Raw genomic sequence first — 27,361 nt, forward strand, 5'->3', positions numbered from 1 at the left:
GGCTTGCTCAGCCTGCTTTCTTTTTTTTTCTTTCCTTTCTTTCTTTCTTTCTTTCTTTCTTTCTTTCTTTCTTTTTCTTTTTTTTTTTTTTTTTTTTTTTTTTTTTTTTTTTTTTTTTGGTTTTTCGAGACAGGGTTTCTCTGCAGCTTTTTTAGAGCCTGTCCTGGAACTAGCTCTTGTAGACCAGGCTGGCCTCGAACTCACAGAGATCCACCTGCCTCTGCCTCCCGAGTGCTGGGATTAAAGGCGTGCGCCACCACCGCCCGGCCTCTTTTTTTGGTTTTTGAGACAAGGTTTCTCTGTGTAGCTTTGGAGCCTGTCCTGGAACTCACTCTGTAGACCAGGCTGGCCTCAAACTCATAGAGACCCACCTGACTCTGCCTCCAGAATTCTGGAATTGAAGCTGTGCGCCACCACCACCTGGCTCAGCCTGCTTTCTTATAAACCCAGGAGTAGCAGCCGAGGGTCACTGCGGCCCTCCCATTTTGATCATGATCAGAACACTACTCTATAGGCCGGGAGCATTTTCTCTGTGAGGTTAGCTCCTCCTGGGCACTCTAGATCTGTTGCATTGGCAACTGACCATGGAAGGATGATACCCATGTTTCCTTGGGGACACAGAGACCATGTATGAGTTTGACTTGGGTTCTCCCCACCATGCTATGGGCCCCAGAAAGTAGGATTTCACATATGCCTCTGTCCCCAGCTCCAGCAGGGACCTCAAGGGGGTCACTGCCACTTGAGTCCTTGTTACATCACTGGAATTAATACATGTGGGTACTGTTCCCTGGATGTGGCTTAAAACTGGGGAGTCCCCACTGCTGAGTCCTTCTGTCTCCCCAAGTTGTGTGACCAGAAAGACTTTTCCCGAGGAGAGGCAGCACTCAGGGCCACTCACCAGGCAGGGAGCCCACAGCAGACCGAGTACAGACGCCACCCAAGTCCCACTTGGTGGACCGTGAGCTTTACTGGGGTCACTGACAGGCCTGTGGGTGACAGGTCACCTGGAGCACACTGCACAGTCTGCAGGCCACAACAGGCTGGAGAGCATCCTTTGCAGATGGCTCTGCTGCTCTGAGCCTTCTCCAGGCAGCTCGGCTTCCCGAGGAGATGACTGGCAGCTTTTATTGCTCACTCTGGTGAGGAGGGGCCTGGTGAAACTGGTAGGATTCAGGGACATCCTGAAGCTGTTTTGAGTCGCTTACCTTCCTGTTTAAAGAGCTTCCCTGTAGGGTGGAGTGCTTCAATCTCAGGAAACTATTACATCCAGTCTCCCCCATCAGAGCCCCTGCTGTGGGCCATGTCTGTGCTTTGCTTCAGTGACATGATGGCTTGAGGTGTTTGAAGGTATTTGCAGGCCCAGCATTTCCTGAAGCTTTTTTGGGTCTGCTGTTACTTTGGCTGATATGATCAGGGTCAAAGGATTTTGAAGGTGGGAGTGTGTGCTGCCCTGGGCAGGCAGGATAGAGAACACTAAGCTCTGCTCAGTCGCCCAGAAACTATTGCGACAGGTGGAGGTGGCTCTTGCAGGAGGGGTGGGTTCTCATGCTTTCCACAGAAAATTGTTTCTGTCTTGGGGTCTTTGTGGAGTAGGCACACAGGTGCGGCTGCCGTGTGGCCTCCAAGGACATTGCCTTGCATGGGAAGTGAGGAGCCTGTACTTACAGGGCCCCTGATGGCGTCTCCCCCTCCTCCCTGCCTAATGTATGGCCACTGGTTAGTCAGACCCTGGGGCCTAGCCTAGGAAGGTGCATCACCACCTAAGGACCCAAGTTGACAGTTGGACCTGCAAGGGACCCATCCTGGCTTGAATCTGTGCCAGCCTGTGAGATACTAGCTTCTGAGTGCCTTGCCGCCCCAGTCCTCAGGAACCACAGATGGTCATGCACCTCACCCTAGGCATGACCCTCTGCAGGGGTCTTCTGGACCACCAGGTTCTTCTAATGGTCCAGCCATTAGGAGGCAACTCAGCTTGCAATGGTTGTTTCTCATCTGGCTTGCATCCCATGGCCCCTCCGTCATCCTGTTCCCGCTGTGTGGTGCCTGTGAGGTGGGTGCTATCACTTGTCTACCACACTCGTAGCACTTGGGAGAGCTGGATGCCCCACCATGTCTGACTAACTCACTGGGGAAATGTAAGGTTGCTGCTTCTACCCGAAGCTGGTGGCTGTGATGGTGTTAGGAACATAGCCACTGGTCCCTGCTCTGCCACTCTGTCCTCTCCAGAGCCCCTAGTTGTGGTGCCTGTCCTCGCTGTCCTCAGAGTTTTATGAGAGGCATAGCTGTCTACAGAAGGCACCTCCTCTGAAGGTGACAACTGTTGCAGGTGGAAGCCCAGCAGCAGGCTCTGTGGCTGTGTTGCTGGTGCACCAAGTATGGCTGTGGCAGCAAGGGATCTTCGTACACAGTCCACATCTTGTGGTGATCTTAGCCAGTCTGTCCCAAGGATGCTGCCAGCTCCATGTCTCCTGACCTGTCCTGTCTCAGATACTGCGGGTATGTGAGGCAAAATGTCAGTCCACATGTGACTTTTTGCTGTCCACCCTCCCCTAGAGGGGTGTGCTGTCAGAAGCCGGGAGACCCTGAATGGCAAGGTAACCAAGAGCCAACCAGGGTTGCTTTCCAGCTGGCATCAAGGCTCTGCTCTGCAGAGCTTGGCATGCCGGCCAGCTCAGAGGGACAGCTGTGTTATCCCTGGCCTGGTGCCCCTGCGGCCTCCTTATTGGGCCCTTGGCCTCACTTTGGCCAGAGCCACTCTGTCGTCTTCATCCGCTGCTCTGGCCTTCTACTTGTAGATGGTGCTGCACATCTCAGTTACCTTGGGAACCGGAGGATTAGCTCTCAAGGCAGGTAACATGCCTGAGCTCAAACTGGGGCATTGGGGCCCTTGGTACAGCAAGATGAGCCCTGTGTCATTAGCCACCATGGTGCTCTGATAATGGTGGGCAATTCAGAGAATCTGGTGCACACTGCAGGGTACAGCTCTGAGTCACAGCCTGTGCCCATTAGCTCGATGAGCCGTCCTACTCTGTCCTTTCCACAGCCAGGCCTTGCCAGCCTTGCAGCTGTGTTCCCGGGATCAGAGGATCAGAGCAGCCATGTGCGTGTTGGGGCTCTCTCAGAGCCCATTGACTCTATCCCCAGCCTTTCTGTCTCGGAAGCACTGAGCAGAAACCGTCTGTATTCTTTGCCCAAAACAGGGCTGTTAACTTGCAGCAGTTTATGGAGCCTTCCCCCAATAGATCTGGGGGGTTGGAGCTGAGCTGGGCTCTCGGGCCAGCTAGTGAGCTGGGGAGATGGCCTGCAGCTTTGTCTCTTTGGTTGTATATGGCCTACTTTTTTGGTTGGGTATTCTTCTTCCTTCCTCCTCCTTCTTCCCTCTCTCTGGCCCCCTCCTTCCTGCCCTGCTCTTTCTTCTCCCTCTCTCTGACCCCTCCTCCCTGCCCAGCTCTTCCTCCTCCTTTGATGGTGCAGGTGGGTCTGTTGATGGTGAGCCAGCAGTGCAGGTTCCCATGAGTTACCCCTGCCAACCATGGAGCCTGTCTGCTATGAGTCCTGACTGTGAGGACCATTCCTCAGTGTCCTGCACAGTCCCCTAGCTCCTGCACTCCACCGAGAGTTGTGAAATGTCCTCAGATCCTCTGAGCCAGCCTGTTGTCTGACTTCTCTTGTGCTGGAGGCCTTGGTGATGGGGAGCATCGTGTGTTCTGTGGTCACCTCCATCCTAGACCGGCCCTAATAATATTGTCCTTGACTATGTGGCTCAGGTCATCTGCCGGGGTCCTTTCCCTGTAGGCCATCTTTAACACACACCCCCCACTGCACTCTGAGGTGAAATGGACTCTGTAAAATGAAATGTTTTAATTATCAGAGAAGTAAAGAGAGGAAGGAGCAGAGTGGCCCTGTGCCAGGTTGGCAGCTGCACCCAGCGCTGTGCCAATGCATTCCTCTCCTCGTCAGGGTGCTGGGGTTCTTTCCTTCTTCCTGGAGAGGAATCTCAGATGGAGCAGTCGCCTGGGGCTGCATTGCTCAGAAGTGAGTGTTTGGGCCCTTCAGGCTTTCCAGGCAGCTTACATCAGGCCCTGCCCTCAGGCTGCAGGGGAGTACCCTTGCTACTGCAGCCTCAGGAGGCCAGGCTCAACCCAGAAGTTGGTCAGGGTTTTTTTCTTTTAAATGACTTAATTTATCTTTATTTTATGTGCATTAGTGTTTTGCTCCCATGAATGTCAGTGTGAGGGCATCGGATCCCCTGTAACTGGAGTGAGCTGCCATGTGGGTGCTGGGAATTAAGCCTGGGTCCTTTGAAAGAACAGCCAGTACTCTTAACTGCTCGGCCATTATCTCCAGCCCTTCCCGTCTTGTGGGACAGAGGATGGATTATTTGGGGCCTGGATGTGTGCCTGTGCCCTTATGAGCAGGTGTGTTCTCCGTGTGCACCGGCAGCAGCCCTTGTTGTTCCCTTGCCCCCTCTGTACTCACTGCTGTCCTGGCTTCTAGGACTCGAGCTGCCTGTGCTCTGTGCGTCTGCCCCTGGGATGCATGGCCTGGCAAGAGCCCGTTCCAAACTTTGTACAAACAGGCCAGTCTTGTCTCCACTGCGAGTGAGAGCTGGCTCTGCCAGGGGAGCATTGCTTGGCACATTTTCCTGCTGGAAGCTTACCTTTTCAGGCTGTATTGGGGGGGTCTCCTGGTGAGCATGGGACCCTGCCACCATCTCATCTGCTGCTTTCCCCACCAGTGGGCTAGCTCCTGTTGACCGCAGTGGGCAGATAACCAATACTGGCTACTGCTCCAGCCTGCCCCCGACTTGGGCCCAGCAGAGTTGTCTGGGTGAATGTCAACACACTGGCCTGAGGCAGTTGGACCATTCTAGATCTGACTGGCACCTAGGCCCTAGGCCCCAAGGTATAGGCGGGAAACTGGGAGTCTTCTGGAAGAGGAGGTTGGGTCAGGAATGAGGAGCCCCTATAGTGCAAAGTGCCTTCTGGGAAGATTCCTTAGTACATGCGGGGGAGGGGGCGCCTCTGGAACCCACAAAATGTTCCAGTGTGGTCATGTCCCATACACCAGTGGCTGGTGGCGCTAATATTGTATTCCCAGCTTCTCTGGCTGGGTCTAGTAGCAGCAGATGGCCCTGTATCATTTCAGCATCTTTAGAGTTGGCACCATGGCATGGCACACTGCTCAGGTGCAGGAGACCACGGGGTCTCTGTGCTAGGAATGTCCCTAGTCTATCTGGAACTGGCTAGGTGTGTCCTTAGCCATCTGAACACTTGGACATCAGGCCTGTCCTGTCCCCAGGGTGGCTCTGAAGTAGGAGTCTGCAGCGGAAAGAGCCCCACCTCTTCCCCAGTGCCCGGTTTCCACAGTGACTACTGCCTGAGTCAGAGCACCTGCCTGGTTTCTGTCCAGAAGTCAGGCACTGGTACAGCTCATCCCCTTCCACGCTGCTCAGTGGCTTCCTGCACTGGACTTGAGAGTGGGGACCTGGAGGAGATTAACCCTGTGTGAGCTCAGCCTTTCCCAGAAACCTGGAGCTGCATGGAGCAGGTGGAGTGTCACAGGGCCTCTCCAGCAGGCATTGCATCTGGGTGTGCAGAGGGGCCGTAGGAGAGAGTCCTTTTGATGTCCCCAGTTTGCATCTGCACTGGGCTCTCCCCCAGATAGACCTGAGTGGCCACAGGCCTGGGTCCCATGCTAACTACTGTACCAGCCACAGCATATGGCCCACTGGTCTCAGGAGTCTCCATCCATGCCCTTTCCCTCCTCTGTAGCACCCCTCCGGTTCCCAGAGAGCCCGTCCTTAACCCTTTCCTTTCATTGTCTAGGTAAGTGACTGGCCTGGGAGACCACTGTTGCAGTTTTGTGCATGGACTGTGGAGTTCAGGCTCATTGCTCTATGTGGGCTCCTGGTTGTTTAAGCCATTGTCCAGGGCGATGACAGAGAAATTGGAAGCTTCTGCATGTCCACAGCCACAAGTCCAAATACCCGTGCATGCAACACCAGGCCCCTTGCCAGCTCTACACTATCAGCATGACCTGCCTCTCGGACTGTCTCCTGTAAACATGTCTTAGACTTTTTAGTGCAGGGTAGGTGCCATCCAACACAAGGCCACTGGTGACTGTGTCTCTGTTGATCTTGGTTATGAACTAAAAATCCTCAGGGTGGGGTGGAGTCCCATACCTCTACTGAGCATGTAGTATCTGCCTTAACTGAGATGAGTGGACATGAACGGGCCAGTGCCCACACCTCCTCCCCAGGCCCCCCAGGGAGATGTGACAGCCACAGATATTCACCCACCCCTACCCCCAGCCACCAAGATGCCTTTTCTCCACACCACCAGCTTCCCTGTGGGTGGTTGGTCCCATCCCCAGGTCTCCATGTTCTCCAAGCCAGCTCTCTTGATCCCCTGTGTGTTTTAATAAAAATGTCATTACTAGAAGCCATTGACACTGCTGGTGTGTGACACCAGATTCTACCACCTATTGTCCCAGAAAATGATCCATTAGAGATAAGCCAGCAGCTCAATAGTCTCCACCCTGGGAGCATCCTTCTCAGTTCTGGCTGCTGCTATCTTCGCTACAGTCTCTGTGTCTGTCCCACCCACGCAGGCATAAGAGATGGGATTTCCCGGTGGAAATAGGCAGGCCTCACTCACTCTGTGCCAGCTAGGCCAGGCAAACACCTGGCTAGAAGCTCCTTTTAGCTCGGGTGAACTGAACCCCTTTTTGCAGCAGTGGTCGAATTGGAGTACACAGAATCCTGTTCCCTCATATGGAGCTGTTTGCAACCCCCACTTGCCTTTTCCATGTGTGTCAGATTCTCTATGGCCTCTCCATAGAGTGGGCAGTGGGTGCCCAAGTTCAAGGATACCTTGAACCCCTGTCCAGGTTTTACTCTGATCTGTAGGGTCCCTTCTCTTGTGACTCAGCTGCAGTGACTTCTTTGTTCACACCAAGATGTCCCCTTGCTTACTTTCCAAGGTGTCCCCGGCTGTGGCTAAGGTGGGGGTCACCCTTTCTTGCCTTTGCCAGTAGTGTAAACACAGGTGGAGGAGGTGTCTCCCACACTTGCCTGAGTTCCTGTTGCTAGAGGACGGATGGCTTTGAACTCCACGTGGCATTGGTTTACTTCTCAGGCCCTGTGCTCTTGGTCCCTTCTGCTGTCAGCAGTCCACATGCTGAGACTGGCTCAGTCCTGCAGGGGCCAGCTAGCTCTCTCCATCCCCTGAGCAGGCCTGTCTCATTCCTGCGGTATTGTAGAGCTGGTGAGCTTGTCTGGGATAGAGCGCTCACCTAGCTCCCGTGGTTGCGGCACTTCTTCAGTCTTGCCTTGTTTCTGCTACAGCAGGAACACTTGGGAACACAGTCCTGCCTGTCCCCCACCCCCACCCCCACCCCTAGATCTTACTATGTAGCCCTGGCTGGCTTTGAACTCAAAGAGATCTGCTGCCTCTGTCTCCCTAGTGCTAGGATTAAAAGCGTGCTCACCATGACCGGCTGGCTTGGCATTTTGTCCAGGTTCGTGTCTGGAGCAGTTTCTAGGCAGCCCTGGGGATCAGCTCTCCAGTCCCATTCCCCACTGTGGCGCTGGTCTGTCACTTGATGTGCCCCTGTTGACATGGTTTTTTGTTTGTCCTTCCTTTCTCTTCCACAAAGAAATTGTGGCCACTGCCCCTAAGTCGGTTGATAACACCCAGCCTCCTGAGCCTATGGGCAGATGGCGCTGTGTCTCCAGTGGCCAGGACCACAGCCTTTTCCAAAGGGAGGCCTATGACCTGGTGCCTGCTTCTCTGATGGGTCCAGGCCATTTGAGGTTTTGTTTGCATCAGCTGACACACTGACCTCACCCTTAGAGCCAAGGTGTTTAAACACGTGAGGATTGATGTGTCGTCCAGTGATCATCAGATCTGTCTCCTCTGTCTTTGGCCTTTGTGTCTCAAGCAGAGGGCCACATTGGCCTGCTCCCACTGGGGCCTGGGCAGCTTCAGGCTCATGTGGAGGGAAAGCCATCCTGCTGGACTGTGTGGACCCCAGAACAGGAGTTGCCCTGTTGTTCACAGTCCAGGGGCTTTGTGTCTGAGGGTGGCCTTGATAGGTCAGCTCTTGGAGCCCTGGAGAGCCACTGCAGTTGAATCTGCAGTAACATCCTGGGCTATGGCAAAAGCATACGTGTGTGCATGCATATGTCAGGGGCTTTCACATGACACATCGTAGCTTCTGTAGCAAGATGAGAATGTCCTGTCCCATTTCCTAAGTCTGTGCAGGTTGCTGTTGTCTGGAGCTCCTGCCTAGCACTGCACAGACACTGTGGAGTCACCACCCTTATCCTTGACTCAGCTGAAGGATGGTCTCCTGTTCTCTGCTTGAGCCATCAGTGGGGACTGAGCAGGATGGTCCCCAGCATGTTCTGGGAGGTTGGTGCTCAGATGGGGCTAAAGGCCTGGCAAGGTACCCCGCCTGTGGGAGCTAGACAGAGGCCACCAAGGCCAGGAGGCTTGGAGCATATTAGAGCAGCTGGGACACAGGACCTGTGGCTCACCATCACCCTGGTGAGGGGCTCTGTGCGAGCCTGCTCCACACCAGGCCTTGCTGCCCCTTCCTGACAAAGCCGTTTAGTTTTTAACTGGCGAGGCTTTTGCTTATTTATTTTCATTGTTCTTGATAATAATTCTGAGCCATTAGAGGGGAAAATTATATTCAGAGACGCTGTTTCTTGCTTTATTTGTTTGATGATTTAGAGCGATAGAGAGCAGCACATACGCTGGCTTTTATAGTCTGATAATTATTCACATCCATCAGCCCTTCCGGGGGGGATAAACAGAACACCGCGGAAATTGCACTAATAATAGTGGCCTCCTTCGTGGGCGGGAGGCAGGCAGTAGGGCAGGAAGGGAGGCTGGTGTGTCCGCTGAGGCCTCTTCATCTTATTGCACCAGGGCTTAGCTGCTCAGTTCTTCCCATGCTGGAGACCCATGGCATCCTGAAGCCCTGAGATCCCCCTACTTACTTGAGCCTTTACTGTACCCTCAGGGCCATGTGCCATGAGTCCCCCAGATGGCCCTGGGACACCCCACTCAGCACCACTCAATGCCGTGAGCCTGGCCCAGAGTTTATACCTCCTGGCCTCATGTTGAAGCACCTGGGGCGCCTGTGCACCCGGTTTGCTCCAGGCCGACTTTCACCACATGGCTCAGTCATTCCCAGAGTCAGGCATGGTGGGTGCAGATAGGGCTGAGTCACTGCTCATGCCCCAACACGGGTTTGTAGGTTCAATTTAAGGTTTGAGGAGGCAGGACTTGCCTTGGAGGTAAGGGGTCAGATCAGCTGTCCTTCCTGGAGACCCCAGATTTTGCTTCCCTCTAGATCTCAGCTCACCTTTACCCTTACTCAGCTTGTCTCACATAGTGTCAGAACTAACGGGGGAGAGTGGTCACAACCCGCCAGCCAGCACACCCCTCAGGGCTGCGTCCAGACCAGCTCTGTTCCTCTGCTCCATACCTGGGTCTGTCTCCTAGGAGTTCCTCAGCACAGTCCCCCAACCCCCATGTACAGGTACAGAACTGCTGTTCTGATGGCCAGTGCTGTCTCCAGTATGGTTGCCAGGGAGACCAAGTCCATGGAACATGCTAGAGACACAGAACAAGGCTGTCTCTGCTGCAGGTGTCCTGGAAGTACTCTGTGGACAGCAAAGGCTTTAGAACTTGGAGGTGGGTGCCAGGGGACTAAGGGGACTGTTCAGAAGGATGCAGCCTGCCTGACATGAGATCTCTGGCCTGTGATCTCCTAGGATGCTAAACCTCAGAATACCAGGGCCTTGAGTAACCTGCTTAGTGTCCAACTTGAAGCTTTCTATAGCCACTGAGAGGCCCTCCTGGACCCAGTACACAGCCCAGGGCTGCCCAGTGTCCACAGAGCTCAGCTTGCTGGAAGCTTCTCTGCTATGCTGAAGCACCCGAGGATGTCTTGGGACAGGTGAACTGGCTTGGTCTAGGCAGGGATAGGCTTCTCAGCTGTTAGTGGGGACAAGGGAGTTCACATGGAGCAGTGGGTGTGGGTACGTGTTCATGTACATCGACACGTGGGAAGGAGGAGGTGAGGTGACCAGAACTGAACAAGAGAGCCTGGGTCAGTCTGCAGCATGGCCATTTCTGTGCAGATGTGGTGCTGTCTGGGGCACAGCTGCTAGAGCGTGCTGTGGGGAGTGGAACCTTGTGGTGGGGGCACCTGCCTGTGCTGCAGCTCCGAGATGATGTTGTGGTGCCGGGTGGCAGAGTGGTACACAGTTCCCAGCCCAGACTGCCCCTTGCAACGCCGAGCCTGAGTGTCAGTGATGCCCCAGCACAGTGCAGGCCACAGGAGCCATGGGAAAGTTCCTTCTGCACTTGGCTGTGGCCACCAGGAACTGTCCTTCACAATGGACCTGGCCGCCCGACTTCTGCAGCCTCCCCCAGGCTCAGTGCTGGACCCTCACCCTGGCCTCAGCTTGGAAATCACGGTGTTCGTTGGCTGTGGCCTGGAGGCTGGGCACAGTTTTTGTGGCCTCATGTGTCTGCAGTGAAGCATAGAGGTTCCCAGCCCGCTGCTCCCACCACCTGTCCACAAGCTCGTCTCCCCAGGGCCACCCTTCTGCACCCCTGGCCAGTGGCCTGCAGGCTGCACTTCCCGATAACGCAAGGCTTGTTCCAATGTATTAAACTTCCAGCAGCCGCCAGATTCAATTAATCTTATCTTTACAACTCCTAATTACAGGCACTAATTAAGTGGAAGGCGCTATGTACTGAGGATGCCGCATTCATCATTGTGGCCAGAGCTGGGAATTGGTTCCTTCCAGCCCTCTTGTGGCTTCCCAGAAACCTGCCCCCCACCCCAAACGGCTCCCAGAATCACGGTGCTTTGAGCTGTGTGGAACTTAGCATTGCTGCGTGAGTGATAAGAGACCTGGACAGAAGTGAGACCTCAGCTTGTCCAGACATGGAAATTCTGGAGTTACCCTAGAGCTGAGGGTGCTTGGGTTTCCTTGGACAGAGTCCTGGGGGCACATGAAAATTCCTTATTGGGTCCTTTGTAGATGCAGTGATGTGGTGGCTGAGTCTCCCACCACCTTTTTATTTCATTGGAAAACTCCTCTGTTCTCAACTGTTCTGGGCTTCCTCTACCATGACTCCTGTGTCCTCCTGTTTCCAACCCTGCCTGAAGGGTGCTGAGCCATGCTCCAGCCTTCTACATAAGCGCCCACAGTGTGACAGCCACCATGTCCAAGATATAGCCTGTGCCTGGCCTTGAAGTTTTCCACTCTGACTCCCTGCCTTGGGGTATGGTGCTAACAGCCCTGTCTGCTGTCCATGGGTGTGGACTGCGCTGGCCAGAGGTCCTGGGCTCTGATGTGCCTCCCTTCTCTCATAGGTACGCCATTCCACCGGAGCACGGCAAGCGCCTGGAGCGCCTGGCCATAGGTAGGTATCTGAGCCCCGGTGGGACAAGGACAAAGATGAAGTGGGCAGGTGGCCCATCCAGGTGAATCTCACTATGCCCGTCTCCTGGTCACACAACCACCCTGCAGTCACCCCTCTGAGCAGTCTCCTTGGGGTGATGGCAAAGCTTTGGTTACTGGCTGCCAGAAAGGAATGAAACAGCCAGGGCCCAGGCAGCAGAGGGTTGCCTGCTAGTGACGTGTGTGTGTGTGTGTGTGTGTGTGCGCGCGCACACGCGCATGTGTATGTGTGTGTGTCCTCCTAAGGGCTGAGGTGACAAGGCTTCTGCCACCATGCCCAGCTCACCCATTCCTTCGTCAAGTGTAAGTCTGTGTGTGGGAACCTCAGGACACACACATTAAGAGTCCTGACTTCCTGAAAGGTCTGTCTGTCCTTTGTCATCCTCAGAGCAGCCCTGACACAGCTGTCAGTACTGAGAGGGACTGCTCATTCAGCCTCTCTGATGGCCTTGGTGGGCAGTCAGGGCTACGGCAGCTCTGGGCTTTTCTGGAAATTCTCCTCAGCTGTGTAGCCCTCAGGAGCTATCTGCTGGAAACCCATAGCTGCAGATGGCGCTCTAGATACCTCCCACTGCAGTGTTCACAGTGTGGGCTTGAATGTGGCCCCTGAGGCCAGCCACTCTGGCCCCCCTGTGCCCAAACAGCACAACCTTGGTGGCTATAAACAGCCTTGCTTAGAGTCCTCAGACCATAGTCATAGCGAGTGTCCCGGGAGTTCTGCAGCCCACCATGCTAGAGGTCCACCCCTCTTCCTAATCTAGTACAACAGCAACCCCCTACTGCCTCCCGCTGAGGACCCATGAGGGTCCAGGGTGATCTAGGATCTTCCTGACTCAGGGTCTTTCACTAGAGCCATCTGCAGAGTCCCTTCTGACCCTGGAAGTGATGCCACAAGTCCTGGGGATGTCCTGAGCAAGCTGACACTACTTATAAGACACAAAGGAAATGTTCTTCAGCCACCAGCTCAGGACTTGAGAACCAGCTCACAGTTGCTGCCCAGCCTCCACTGGCAGTGACAGTGTCTCCTCTCTGCATGTGAGGTGGTTCTTGCTCTGTGGCCTCCTCTGGAGACAGTGAGGCCAACCTCAGAATGACAAATGATCAGGATCTCAGTGCCCTCTGTCTTCCCCAGTAGCCACATCCCCATTCCCAGGGCCAGTAGGGGATGAAGGTGGCACCTTGCCTTCCCAGAAGGTGTGTGCAGAAGCCGAGGGAGGGGAGAGCCAGTCCTGAGGCTCAAGAGTGGTTGCTTCAAACATCTGGCCTGTAGGACATGGTGGTGCACACCTTTAATCCCAGCACTCAGGAGACAGAGACAAGTAGATCTCTATGAGTTCAAGACCAGCCTGGGCCACTTAGTGAGACCCTGCCTCCAAAAGAACCAGCAGGGTGAAGCATCTGCCTGGAACTAGAGGAAGAACTGAGCAGTCTGCCCAGGGGAGGGTGGAGGGTGGGGACAGGCCAGGGAGGTCAGATGCATGACACAGCAGTGCCTGCAGAGGCCACATGCAGCTCCCCCACAGCTCTGGCCTTGGCAGCCCTGAGACCATCTTTGGGCATGCGCCACTGATGCCACCCACGTCAGAGCTGGGTGGAGTGGGCTCACGGTTAGCACAGAAAATGAATAGCTGAGCTGTAAGTGGGCATCATTCTGGGAGAGGCACCCGCGGGAGAGCACTAATGTGGGGGCGCTAATCACTTCAGATGCGAGCCTTTATTAGGGACCTAATGAGAGCCACTTAAGCCGTGCATTAAAAGGGGACGTGCAGCTGACAGTGGCGGCAGTCATAATTTTAACCAAGGCACTTTTAGCACCAAGAAATGGAAAGATGGGAACTCGGCCCTCATCCCCTTGGAGCCTGCTCTTCCAACTCAGCCTCCTGCCAGCAGCCAGGGCCTCCAAGCCCTGCTCACCATGCACCCATGCATGTGTCTGTGGGCACACACACATGAATATGTGCTCTTGAAGCAGAGACTGACCAGGCCATGCTGGCCTGGAGGCTGGGGCATTGTGTTTGTGTGGGCTTCTTGAAAGTTCCTCAGACTGAGGCTGTGGGCCAGTTCTGCCATCATCCTCCGCTTTGCCCACAGCAGACTTGTGTGGCCCTAGCTGTGGTGGGGTGATGGCGAGCAGGCATCTGATGACACACAGGCTGGTGTGGTGAGGAGCGGGTCTAGGGGCTGGGTGTGTCTTGCCCATCTTGGCTTCTGTAGTAATGGTTCTGAAAGGGTATGGCCAAGTCCCAGCATACCCTGGACTTCTGGAGGGATGTCCCCTTCCCATTGGGAACTGTGCATTTCATCCCAAGGAGCCCAAGGCCAGGATCTACGCTGGGACCCCAGGGTGTGGTTGAGCAGTGAGACAGCTGTCCTGCTTTGAGGCAAATGGATCATTTTCCTGGGGAAGCGAGGGGATCCCAGTGGGAACATAGGCTGCTCCCTGTCCTGCGGTCACGTGTTCTGGGGTCTCACTTTCTCCTCTGGACTGCTGAGATGCTGGGACCTGGAGGCCACTCATAGTGCTATACCTGTGTTGTCTCTTGGTGCTAACCCTTAGTCTCAGCCTTGCTCCTCAGAGCTTCCAGTACTCTCCAGGGGGTGCTGAATGCTCTAGGCCACCATGCCCACCTATATGATCCGGGGGTACCAGCCCCCAGAAGCTGTGTGCTCAGGTCACCTGAGAGGTTGTCCTGTGAACAGGAGGGACTCCTAAGAGCTCGCTAGAAAGATGTCTGTTGGGCAGTCACACGAGTGGCAGCTGCTTCTGTCTTCCACACTTCTGGGCTGCAACTGAGCTCAGGATTGAGACACTGGTCTGAGACAGTGGTCCCAGCTCAGTCCACTCCCCAGGACGAGGCCAACAACCACTGTTCCCCTCACTGGCATCCACTCTGACACTGCTCTCCTTCACCCCAGGCTTCTTCCCTGGGAGCTCACAGGGCTGCGATGCCTTCCTGAGGCACAAGATGACACTCATCTCGCCCATCATCCTGAAGAAGTATGGCATCCCCTTCAGCCGGGTATGTACAGGCCCCAGAAAAGGTCCTGGAATGGTCTCGGCAGGTGGCCTCTCATCTTCTGCAGGGCAAGTGGGGGAGGGCATAGGACAAGTGTGGGTTTGGCAGGGTCTTCACTGTCTCCAAACCACAGAGCCCTTTGCCCAAGTGTAGGTCCCTGACTGTCCGGGCCACATCTAGTGTTAACTGCTTACAGCCAACAGGGTAGCTAGTCACAGTAAAGGTGTCCTGCTTAGCAATGGGTGGCTCAGCCTTCCTGAGCCTGGAGACTGAGCCCATTCAGTGTGCCAAGTTAAAGGCTGTGAAGGAGGGGTCTGAGGTGGGTGAGTCAGCCCTATTACAGCTGCTGGGGGACAGGTAACAGTGGGCTTCCTATTCCTGGACTGACAATTTTGCATACCTGGGACCTCAGGTTTCTTCAGGCGACACAGGGCACATCCCAGTAGGGAAGGTCAGCCCAACTGGGCATGCGTTGACAGAGGACACAAACTGTGTGCTCTGGGGATGAGGGAGGGAGAAGGCCCTCTGGACAGCTGTTTCTAAAGTTCTCTTTGAAGAGCAATTTGTAGCCCAGGAGCGGGTTCTGTGAGCCCCCCTTGCTCCGTGCTTACACAGGACATCAGCATGTTGGAAATTGCTCCTGACATTTCAATCAAGGCTCCCGCAGCATCACTGTGTTCTTCCTGCTGGTGCAGCCTGGAGGCTGCTTCCGGCTCTGGCTCTGAGAAGCAGAGATTCCACTGTGAGGTGACAGCGTTGTTGCTTGTGGAAGTGAGAAGTGTCTGCAACCAGCTTGTGGGGAATGTTCTCTAGGCTAGTGTTTCATGCACAGGGACCCCCGTGTACAGAGTAAATGCCTCATCCTTCCCCTGGGCAATGTCTCAGCAGCACTGTGGACCATCTTTGGGCATGCGCCACTGATGCCACCCACGGCAGAGCTGGGTGGAGTGGGCTCACGGTTAGCACAGAAAATGAATAGCACATATGGTGCCCAGCCCCAGGCAGCCAGCTCACAGGGGCTGCTCACACTGAGAGCTGCCCTGCCCAAAAGGCTTGTGGGTGAAGGCATTTGTCTGGCATCAGAAGGTAGCCGCCCCGCCTGGGGATGGGACCTACGGCAAAGCCAAGGCTAGAGATGAGCATCCTCTCCTACATGAGATGCGGATCTCCTCATCAGAATTCTTGTCACCTTCCCTGTAGACAAGCAACTGCACACTGCACTTGTGAGTCTGTAATGGTATTTACTTTTAGAAGGGAAAACTGATCAATAGCCAACTCGTTAATAATTAAGAGTGTGCATTCTGTAATCCGCCATCGACTTTCTCATCTGCCCCGCGTCTCCATCTCTCTCCCTTATTGGCGCCGGCCCTGACTACTGTGACTCTGCTGCTCTGCAGACAGCAGTGAAGGGAGGCAGCCCTCGGGGCCCAGCAGCATGGGGGACACAGTGCCTGTGATGCCTGTGACAGGAGCCCAGTCTGTCGCCTCCCCACCCCCAGCAAGACTTTCTTATGACTGGTGTCTGCCCAGGAGGCGAATGTGACAGATCCCAGCATGTGCTCACTGTGAGTGCCGACAGTGGAGAGCACCAGCGTTGAGCAGTGTCACCGCCACTCTCTGAAGGGACATTTGTTAAAGCTCCAGACCTTCCTTCCCCTTGCCCACTTAGAGCTCACGATGAAGTGGCTAAGATTCCTTGAGGTGCTGCGGTGCTGCGGCTGCTGCGGCTGCTGGGACCCAGGGGCACACCTGTGTCACACTCCACCACCCTTCATTGTGCCATGAGCAACTGTCACTTGGGCAGGAATTTTAAAACATAATGTAGCTGGCTTCCCTTGATTGACAGTTAATTATTTGAAAAAAAAAATATTGACACATTCTCCATGGTAGGCTGCGTTCTGGGCCATGTTGGCTTTGATGCATTCTTTGGACAAGTGGCCAGTGCTACAAGCCTCCCACCATAGTGTCCACTCTGTGCTCCCCAGAGCTGCCGAGAGGAATCCAGTGATGTGGACTCAGGCCTGTGTGGAACAGCTCAGCCGCCGGGGTGAGGGGCTGGGAGGCAGTTAAAGGAGTAACCACTGTGACTTGGAGTGCTCAGAGAGAAGACACCCCGACACCTTCTCAGTGCCGTCAGGGAGCCACCGAGGCAGGCACCCTGGGTGGTACCATCCAGTGGGAAGCCCTGAGACAGTGAATCTCCTGTGTGCTTGAGACCAGAGTTGCAGAATGAGCCAGGCTGAGGGGCAAGGCCTCCCCAGGTCTCTGGAACCATCCTCCTTCGTTGCCATATGCCAAGCTCAGAATCCCAGACACCTGCACTCTTCAGACCTTCCTGCCTGTGCAGTGGACAGTGAGGACCCAGCAGCCTCTGAGAGATACCCTTCTTCTTCCTCCTGGAACCTCAGTTTCCCACCCCAGAAGAGGTTGTCCCTGCTCTGTCACTGCTGCGCTGTGATGCAGCCTGAATCTGATGTGAATCTATGGCTGATGGCCTCAGAACTCGCCTCACAGAGATCCATACGCATCAGTGGTGCCATGTAGGGCACTGTGCATGCAAGGCATACTGCTTGTGTACTCCAGCTTGGCCTCAGAGGCTAGAGCAGTCAGGGGCGCAGTGCTCCCCTGTGGTAGATGACGTCCCTTGGGCTGGGTGGGATGGCCAAGCCATGGTAGCCATAGTGCAGGATGGGGCACATTCTGCTTGCCCTGTGTCCTTTGGTGGCCAGGGCTGGAACCAGGTCTTTTCATGTAGTTCAGCTTAGTCTCAAACTGGTGATTCTCCTGCCTCAGCTACCAAGCACTGGAATGACTAATGTGTTCCACCACACCAGCTCTGCTCTGTGGTTGCTTGTTTGAGACAGTGCCTCACTATGTGGACTGGACTAGCCTGGGACTCATGAGCCTCTGCGTGCTGGCTTTAAAGGTGTGCACCACCATGCTCAGCGCTCTCTGTCTCTCTCTCTCTCTCTCTCTGTCTCTCTCTCTCTCTCTCTCTCTCTCTCTCTCTCGGGGCAGTCGAGATAGGGTTTCTCCGTGTAGCTTTGGAGCCTGTCATGGAGCTTGCTCTGTAGATCAGGCTGGCCTTGAACTCACAGAGATCCACTTGCCTCTGCCTCCCAAGTCCAGCTCTTTCTTTCTAAAAAACTCTGTTTATAAATTTTGTGGCTGTGAGTGCTAAAGGATGCCTGCTAGGGTCTGAGGATAGCCCATAGGAGTCAAGTGTGAGTGTGAGGCCTGGGGACATGCTAGGGTCTGAGGATAGCCCATAGGAGTCAAGTGTGAGTGTGAGGCCTGGGGACTGAACCAGGTTGTCAGACCTGGCAGCAAATACCTTTTAGCGCAGAGTTATCTTGCCAGCCCTAAACACAGTTTTTTTTTTTAAACCTGGCAGGGTCCCATAGGTTCCTGAGCTCCGTACCCTTGCTGAACCCACGAGCTCATCACAGGGCTCCAGCAGCTGAGGGCCGCTCTCAAGCCAGCGTTGCCCACTGAGTTTGTCGTTCTCCTCTGTAGATCACACAGGAAGCTGGGGAGTTCATGATCACTTTCCCCTATGGTTATCACGCGGGCTTCAACCATGGCTTCAACTGCGCTGAGTCCACCAACTTTGCCACGCTACGCTGGATTGACTATGGCAAAGTGGCCACACAGGTAAGTGTGACAGCCACCTCAGGTTCAGTAGGTGGTAGGACAGCCTGTACTCATGCAGGTGCGCCCCCGCTGCTGCCATGTGCACAGTGGCTGGTGTTCAAGGAGCCCCATCTTTAGTTTTTTATTTCTTTTTTTCTTTTGATTTTTCGAGACAGGGTTTCTCTATGTAGCCTTGACTGTCCTGGAACTCGCTCTGTAGACCAGGCTGTCCTCAAATTCAGAGATCCATCTGCCTCTGCCTCTCGAGTGCTGGGATTAAAGCCAGCCACCACTGCTGACTCGGTTTTACATTTCTTAGTGCACCACAGGGACCACTTCTCTGGGCAGTGCTGCTCTGGCAAACTGGCCTTCGTTGTTGAGCCAAGTCATTTATTAGTTTTAATTTTTAGAATCAAACATGGTCTGGCTTGGTCCTGCCTCATCCTTCCTAGTGGTGGAACCACAGGATGTCCCTGTGCCAAGAATGGGGCCATCATTTAGTTTTTTATCTGTGTTGCTACTTTCCTTGTGCATGTTCATGTGCACGTGTGTGCATATGTAGTCTGCTGCCCCTCGTCTTCCTGTGTGAGGCAGGGTCTCCTGACCGTGGCTTGGGGGATGCCCCACCAGTCTCTCATCTCACTGGCATGCATTAGTACTTTCAACTTTCTGGGGTTCTGAGGATGGGAAATCAGGCCATCGGCTGCTCTGGGTCATTCCCCATCTTCCCCGCTCTTGCTACCCTCACTCTGCTACATGGGCAGTTGTTTCCTTTTGTGGCTGGTCAGGAGGCCAGAGGAGGTGCTCGCTAAGGACATGACATGAACCTGGTAACCTGCTCCAAGGCCACTGGAGGCTGGCTTCAGTCTTCATGAAACACTTAAGTCTGGGGGGAGGTGGCATGGCCCAAGATTGGGACCTGTGTCTTGTTTTGATTGATTAAACACCTTGCATGTCCAGGACTGCTAGGTCGGCAGCTGAGATCATTTACACCCGTGGCAGACTGAGTGGTGACAGCCAGGCCTAAGTTTGCAGGGCTGTCTCAGATGCAGTCACAACAGGAACTGCCCAGATAGTGAAAACAATTCCAGGCTTAGCCATGTGTTCACAAACAAGCAGCATTTGGAGAGTGCTGTCCGCAATGGCACCATGCTCACATTGTCAGGCAGCATAGCGTGAAATTAGGGAACAAGTGGCCTGCAGCACTGCAGACCAGCTAGGGACAGGGCAGGGTGTCTAGAACACCTCAGGTGCACCCGGCTACCAGGGCAGCCCTCGTGGGGCAGTGCCCACCGGTAAGGGGGATACACAGCCAGTTGAGGGTGGACTCTTGGCCTCATGGTGGGGAGTGGAGACCAGGACTTACTGCTCCCCAGCCAGTGTAGACATGGAGGATGTGAGGAGTGCCAAGCCATGCAAGGCAGGAAAGGATCTGAGTCCCAAGGTACCTGGGCAGGCAAGTGCTTGTCTCTCCTGTCTCCCTCCAGCCTTTTGCCTTCAGCTCAGCTGTTCCCACATGATGGTCATAGCCTCCCTCCCCATCCCCCAGCCTGTGCCCAGCCTGTGTCCTTTCTGTCTTATTCCCATTCTCCTGGGATCTCACCCATCCTCCCACATGCACAGCGGCAGTGGGGAGCTGCAGGCAAGCTGTCTTCCTCTCCTGCCCACTGGCAGGGCAAGTACCACTTTGCATTTTTAATGGCTGGAGGGTGTAGAACAACACATGGTCCATGGTAGGCACTGGAGCTTCTCCTTTGTGTCCCTAAGGCACAGGGGCTACCAGCATGGAAGTCATTCACCCCTCGCTGTAGTGCCAAGCCAGGTCCTCTGTGTAGCCAGGCAGCCTGAGTTGCCCAGGAAGGTGCTTGCTGGTTATGCTAGTGAGGCTTCGGCCTTGCCTGGCACTGTGCATATCCCCATGCCTCTCCCTTCACGAGAGGGGCGCTGAGGGCCCTAGCCCAGAAAGGGGTGCCAAGGCAGGGTGCCACGGGAAGGGGGCGGGATTGGGTAGACGTGCACACCCCCTGCAAACCATGTGTAGGAGGGGAAGGAGCCCTCTGACCCACTGCCTGTGAAGTTCTCAGCAATGCCATGCTCAGTCACACAAGCCACATGGCGCGGATTCCGTGATGGAGACTGTCTAGACTGGGGAATCCAAAGGCGGAAGTGGGGGTGCCAGGGCTAGGGAAGGGATAAAGCTTCCTGGTGGGGTGATGTGTGTTCTGAGGTAGGCATGGCTGAGAGTCTTATAGATGTGTGAATTGTTCACTCAGTGCAGGCTGCTTCTGTGGCCCAGGGGAGCATCCAGTCACAGCCAGCCCCAGTTGACGTTCCCCAGATGCATGAGCACCACCTCTACTGTGTGGAATAGGTGGAGACATACAGACTGTCACAGGCAAGCAGTTATGGTACCTCAGTGAGGAGTTTTCTAGAGGATGCACATGTGAGCTCAAACGTTGTAGGAGGCTCAACTTTGTCCTGAGGACAGGGAAGAGGCCTGGTATCGGGAGATCTAGGTCACCTGGGGCACAGCCCTTGAGTCAGCTGCCGCAATTCATGAAGCCTTTGCAGAAAGACCACCATCTCACAAGCCACATTTCCTCTGGCTACTTCTGTCTTGGAACAGGTGTAGTGTGGTCTCACAAATAGAAATGGCCAAGGTCTCCCCAGAAAAACTAACACACATGCTCAGGGACTATCACACTGCCATCAGATGAGTTCTCTCATGGTTCCTACCTTAGTGGTGGAGAACTGACCCAGTGGTCTGACTTCAAGCTCAGGTCGTGGGCTGTGACCTTCAGCTCCTGCTTCTGTTTGGGATAGGGCAGGCCTCCTTATCTAAACTTGGTAGGAACTGGCTCTCTGGAGAGATGGTGTCGGTTGGTCTTCCTGGGCCCTTCTTCTGTGGTGACAACAGGGCATTTGGGCATGGCCCTGGTTATGGTGGGCACCTCCACAGAGCCCCTTCTGTGTGCAGCATTATGTGCGGCATCAGCTGTTGGCAGCAGAGGTTTTGGTTTTTGTGGGTTTTTTGTTGGTTTGGTTTTAAGGTGAAGGTTAAAAGTCAACCAGATGGACAGCGAGTCATGGCACAGAGACTTGCCCAGCCTCAAGGCCCTAGTTCTGTCCCCAGCAGAAAGCAGGCAAGGTGGTGCACACATGCCACCCCGCCCTCAGGAGGCAGTGGCAAGAGGATCAAGGAGTTCAAGGACGCCTTTGGTTACTTAGTGAGTTTGAGGCCAGCCTGGGCAACATGGGAGACTTATCTCAATCAAAATCCCACAGCCCTGTGTCAGGTGTAGACCCTTCAGGTCTCTTTTCCTGCCTTGTCAGCACCCATCCTTACAGAGAAGCTTCAGAGCTGTACCTGGTGCTCACATGGAATCCAAGCACCCAAGAAGCTAAGGCAGGAGGATTGCCATGAGCTTGGTCCCAGCCTGAGCTACAGAGCATGACCCTGTCTCAGCAAAAATGAAACAAAGTTAAGAATCCAGAAAGTTCAGCAGCCCACCTGGATCTCTTTGCCTCCCACATGTACAGCAAGGGCCTGAATGAGCTTGGGGCAGGGCTGCTAGTGCCTGGTGGGGCCGGAGTGGGTGCCCACCAAGTCCCAGGCATTTCTCCGTGCTCTCATAGAAATGGACCATTCCTGGCTCCACGAAGCCAGCACACTCACTAGCATGTTCGCCCTGGGCTGACAGACAAGGACAGGCAGGCCAAGCAACTTAGCCACTGATGCACAGCAGGCACCATGTCCATCATTCCCTCTAGGTTCCTGGCCTGTTCAATGACATGCATACGTGGCGGGGGGAGGAGGGTAAGCCTCTGGGGGTACTCCAGGTCAGCGCTCCCACTCAGAGTTCTCCAGGCCTGGTGACATGTACGGGCCTATGGCACAGTCTGCCTGCTCACATTGCCAACCCTGGCAGACTGAAGCAGCCTTCCCACGGCTAGGTCAGGAGCAGAGATCAAAAGGCGCTCTCCAGGGAGGGGTGCCACCTGTACAGCCTTGCTCCTCCTTCTCCTCTCTGGCTGCTGTGTCAGCCCTGGCCTGCACACTTCAGAAGAGGCTCCTGTTGGCAGGGCTCGCCAGGACTCCACCAGGCTTAGCTGCAATGTGACAAGGATTGTGGTCAAGAGCCTGGCTCTGGCTACACACTCAGAGGCTTCTGTCCCTTCGCAGTTCCTATGGCTGGATGCCAGTCCTCCCAGGAATGCTTGGCACACCCGAGGGAGTAGACATGAGAGTTGGGAGGCTTGCTCTGGAGTTGGGGGTCAGAGTCTGGAGGTGGCCAATCAGTGTGGTGTCACCATGCCCTTGTGGTGAGCTGATAGCAGCAGTCACTGGGTAGAGAGCAACCGCCAGCAATGCTCCCTGCTGTCAGTGAAGTGTCTCCCAGGCTACGTGGTTAGCTGCGGCCACCCTGTCTCACTGACCTCTGATTTGTGCCATGGCAGAGCTGTGTGCACAGGGCTGGCCATAAATTTATCTGTGAAATGGTTTCCCTCTTGTTCCCTGTCGCAGTCGCCATGTCTCTACGCACATGTGTGCCCAGGAGACCCGTGGGAGCACCAGGGTCCTGTGCAGGGAGGGAAGGGTCTAGAAAGGCAGCCTAGTGTGGGCCCCTCAGCACTGCGCATGGCCTCGTCATCCTCTGTGGGGTATCCTAGCTTTGCACCTCATGGCAGGAGTTTCCACAGCCCTGGTGGCTGCGAAGGGTCCTGCTGATAGACCCCCGACCCCTGACAGTGGTTCGCCAGCAAGTTGAGTGCAGAGTAGATCTTGGACACAGACTCTGGACACCCCCACATTGTTTGGCCTGGGCGTTGCCACCTTGTGCCTCAATTTCCCCATGAGTAAAGTGGGGTTCCAGGAGTGCCCATGTCAAGGGATATTAGGGTGTTCTGGGCTGCCTCGGGAGGCCTCTGACATGGCAGTGCCAGGTTTTTGGCTTATTGTGGCCACACTGAGGTTTGCAGAAGGCCAGAACTGAAAGGACCAGCTAAAGAGCAGTGCAGAGAGAATAGACAGGCCAGCGCCACCACTCCCTGCTCGTTGTCTCTTGTGCCCCATGTCACCTAGGAAAAGTGGTCCCTGTGCCCAGAGGAGGGTGAGGTACATACTGTCATGGGTGCAGTGCCCCAGGAGAGGCTTCATGACTCTGGTGTCTGCTCGGGGACACAGACCCCACCAGGCAGTACTGAGCTGGCACCTAATTATCCTGTGCACAGGTTCCTGTGACTCCCTAATGAACTGGATGTTTCTGCAGTGCTGGTGATCACAGAAGAAATGGTCCAAGCCACAGCCAGAGCTCTGTGCTTAACCCTTAGCGGGCTGGAGCATCAAGCATAAGACTCTTCAGTAATATCCTCACAGTCACGTGCCTGCCTTCCTCTGCTGGGGCCTGTCATCCCAACACTCAGGAGCTGAGGCAGGAAGATTGCCCCAAGTAAAGGCCAGCCTGGGCTATGTTAATTTTTTAAAGATATTGTTGACCTGAGAGACCATGGTGCCATTGAGAAAGGGTGCATGTAGCCACAGCCAGCTGACATGGTCCATGGTTTGGCAAAGTCCACCTTTAGGGATTGACAGTCCAGGCCTGAGCCATGGGTTCAGAGGCTCAGTCTCCATCAAGACAGTGGGGGTGGGCAATGCCCCGCCTGCAGCCTCTGGTGTGCCCCTACCCTTGCTGCTGGACTCCAGGCCAGGAGTTCACCTGTTCACACTGTGGGACCCCCATCTTCAGACAGATACGGAGCCCCAGGGAAAGTGGGGATGGTGGACCACTTGGCTTCATTTCTTGTTTGGGGAGGAGTTTGGGTTTGTTCTGAGTTTGGAGGCCATGTTGGACACCCCAGCAGGGATAGGGTGCCTGTTGGCAGGGATCACATAAGGTTGTGTTGTCTGCGTGAAAGGGATACAGTACACACCTAGGCAGGAGGGTAGAGACAGTCAGACCAGAACATGTCCAGCCACAAGTGACCATGGTGATCAGCTGGGTGATGTGGGATCCCGTGAATGAAAAAGCAGTGTCTACCTACAGCTGGGGACAGATTTTCTGTCCCCCTTAGGACTGGTGCTTTTTAGGGATGTCACGCCCACAACCCCAGCAGGAGCTAGTCACCCAGAAACAGGCTCCATGTTCCGCCCTGGTTCCTTGCCGTGACTGAGAGTTGTCACTGTCACGCTGGTGGAGCAGGAGGGTCCCTGCAGTAACATGTTGTTCGGGTTGGTGGTTTTATTGAGCCACGTTTTAATCATCTCTCCAGCTGCTGCCTCCCCCAGCTCACCGTTGTACACAAGTGAGTTCTAGTGAACCCAGCTTCTCAGAACAGAACAGCCTCCAACCAGAGCTCAGAGCCAACAGAGGATCCTGGGAGCCCAGGTGGCCTCACCACTGTATGCCTAGCCCAGTTTTGAGTGAGGTATTGGGAACCCGTGGGGGGCGCAGCAGAACCTCCATGCCTGACACAGCTCTGAAGGAGCTGGGGCACCACGGGCCTGGAAAAGTGTGCGTGCCCCCACTATAGATGAGATACTTTCACGGTCCTCAGCTGGAGATACTTGACTCACAGATACAGTCTGCTCACGGGGCTGATCCTGGGCCCGGGAGCATGGGAGGCAAGGCTCAGGGCTCTGTACTTAGGTGAGGCAACCAGGCAGGTCTCTGGTCACCCACCCGGGACTCCATCCTGCACTCCTAACACCCAGGCCACATCCTCAGCAGGCCCCAAGAGTCCCTGTATTCTCATTTTGGGGCTGACTCTGTCATCCTAGCTGCAAACCATGCTGCATGGCCATGGACAGCAGCAGCCCTGCCATTCACTCATTCCCTAGACTCCAGGCGTGGGCCTTTCTGATGTGTTGATCGTCCCAGGCAGTAACAGGGTGGACAGAAGGCTGGGGACACTGATGGTAACCTGTACCCTGTCATGACTCCTCAGATTGCCATGCATGAGTGACAGCTATCTCAGCTGAACCTCAGCTTAGGCCCTTTCTCCAGGTCTCTGGCAGGACCCCTGCTCAGGACTCAGGGCAGCATCAAGAGGGGCACGCGGGGAGCCTTTCCTCCCAATCCCCAATCCCTCTCTGAGGCTGACTCAGCAGGCAGTACATCCAGGCCAGTGACTGGGGAATGTCCCTGGCCTAACCATGCCCAGCCTTCCTCAGGGGGGTCACCAGAGCAGAAAGCCACTGGCCTGGGCAAGCGGCGGGTAATCTGGCTGCTTTCTCACTCTCGGGTGTGGAGCCCAGCAGCTAGGGTGTGACTCCAGTCGGCGCATCCAGAACCATGGAAGACAAAAGCCCTGAAAGTAAGCCCTGGCTCTGTGAGGCGCTGTGAGGCCCACAGATGGGCCTGATGCTGTGTCTGCTGGGATGTGTCCCTTAGCCACTGACAAGACTGCCCTGTTGGTGGGGCTTTGCAGGGATGGTGGGAAATGAGGGGCTGCTCCAGGTGAGGTGCCTGTGCCTCAGGCTCTGGAAGGTTCTTAGCAGACTTCAGTGAGCAGGGGCTCCTGTGGAGTGTGGTGTCACTGAGGACTCTGTTGGAGCTCTGGTTGCCAAGGCACAGGAGTACAGGGCGGTGCAGGAGCTGAGTTTGGGCCCCGCATCCAGTGTCAGGTATCGTCACAGGGCTTGCTTATCCCTCACAAGCTGGGCTCACCAGAAAGGTCTGTGGCTACCCCAGAATCCCAGGTGGCAATATGGTGACCAGGTGACAACTGCTCACCAAGCAGGGAGCCTAAAGTGCATTGGTAGGTAGTCTTTAGGTCACTTCTGTCCCCAGGAGGTGATGGAGTCCTAGGCTCCACCTTGCTCTGGAATGGACTGGAGTTGGTGGCCCCACCGCTTTCCTTCTTTATGGTTCAGGGTGATGTTGCTCTGCCACTCACCAGGTGACACCCAGCCCTAAGCAGGCTCCACCCTGCAGGAGTCCAGTCAGATCCTCCGCACAGATGGACTTCTTTGTTCATCTGCAGAGTGACTTTACTGTGGACAGCCTTCTGCCATCTCCTTTGCTGACATGCTAAATAAGCCATTAGGACCCAGATGCAGAGCCCAGGGGAAGCCTCTTGGACCTCGGAGTGGGCCCTCCCTGTGGCTGAGCCTCAGGCCACCCTGCCACCTTCACTAGGTTTCCAGACCCAGCTCCTTGCCTCCACACATTTGCTTCTGGGCCCACACTCCCCAGATCTACAGAGCCCATATGGAGTTTGTGAAAGCCACTTCCCTGCAAGGCCAGCCTGTGCTGTCAGCTCTGTCCTGGCTGCTGGTGCTGGCCATGAAGCCGATGCTGGCTGCGGCAGTGTCTATGGGCCCCATGGGAGAACTCAGGTGCTTTTGCTAATTACTGACGGCAAAGCGATGGCTGAGCCACTTGGCACAGATCCCTTAATCTGCAGTTGATGGGGGCTTGGGGAGGCCAGGCCCAGGAATGTGTAACATGGGCACCATCTGTGGCCACCACTGACTGGCCAAGTCCCGCACAGCCACTGTCCTGCACATTCCCATTAAGCAAGTCGTGTTTGCTGGGAATGGCTCAGCCATAAATACTCCCCCTCTCTCTCTCAGCCGAGGCAGATCCCAAGCCTCCCACCCCACCCCCAGCAAAGGGGCGGGAGCCACTGGATGTTCCCTCATGTCAGGCCACTCTTGCCATCTTCAGCAGGGCAGCTCTGGGACACGCTCTCCTTGCTCACCTCTGTTCCCAGCTGCTGTGGAGTGGGGGCAGAAAGCCGTGTCCGCAGTGTCCTCAGAAGCCAGGAGTGTGTCGGGCCCCCCACCAGTGCTCTGCTCTGGCATAGCTTGTTGTGTCCACTAAGCTGGGGTTGGAGGCTGGATCGGAAGTGTTCAGCTTGGGTAGTGAGCACAGGCCCTGGCTGCACTCTGTAACTGTCTGGATTTGCCAGTCCTTGCTTTGGTTCTGTACAAGCCCCGCCTTGCATCTTCTAGGCCCTTCTGGATGACACCCAGACTGCCTGGTCCTGGGTGGTTGATCTGTAAGACCATGTTGCCCTCTGGAAATGGTCTGTGTCTACTTTTCTTGTCTTCACTTCTTGGTGGACAAGACTGGGCATCCACTTACTGACTGGTAATCTCTCCGGCCTGGCCTGCTTGTGGTCGGGCCGGGAAGGCACTGGGCTAGCAGTCCTGTCCTCACCAAGTTGTCTGCAGTATGGGAGCCAGGGGCCTTGCCTGAGACTCAGTGCCTGC

The 27,361-nt window shown here is 55.1% G+C and overlaps 1 protein-coding gene across 2 annotated transcripts in view; it reads left to right on the forward strand.

The window, feature by feature from the left end:
- Positions 1-27,361, forward strand: part of Kdm4b (lysine demethylase 4B) — an 80,867-nt gene that overhangs the window by 34,367 nt on the left and 19,139 nt on the right. For both annotated transcript variants that reach the window (XM_038330943.2, XM_038330951.2), the window contains exons 7-9: positions 11,407-11,456; positions 14,411-14,514; positions 18,028-18,165. In XM_038330943.2, the coding sequence (XP_038186871.1) occupies positions 11,407-11,456; positions 14,411-14,514; positions 18,028-18,165 (292 nt within the window). The remainder of the gene's footprint in view (positions 1-11,406; positions 11,457-14,410; positions 14,515-18,027; positions 18,166-27,361) is intronic.

Source organism: Arvicola amphibius, chromosome 1 (genome assembly GCF_903992535.2).
Source record: "Arvicola amphibius chromosome 1, mArvAmp1.2, whole genome shotgun sequence".
In the NCBI taxonomy this organism is placed as follows: domain Eukaryota; kingdom Metazoa; phylum Chordata; class Mammalia; order Rodentia; family Cricetidae; genus Arvicola; species Arvicola amphibius.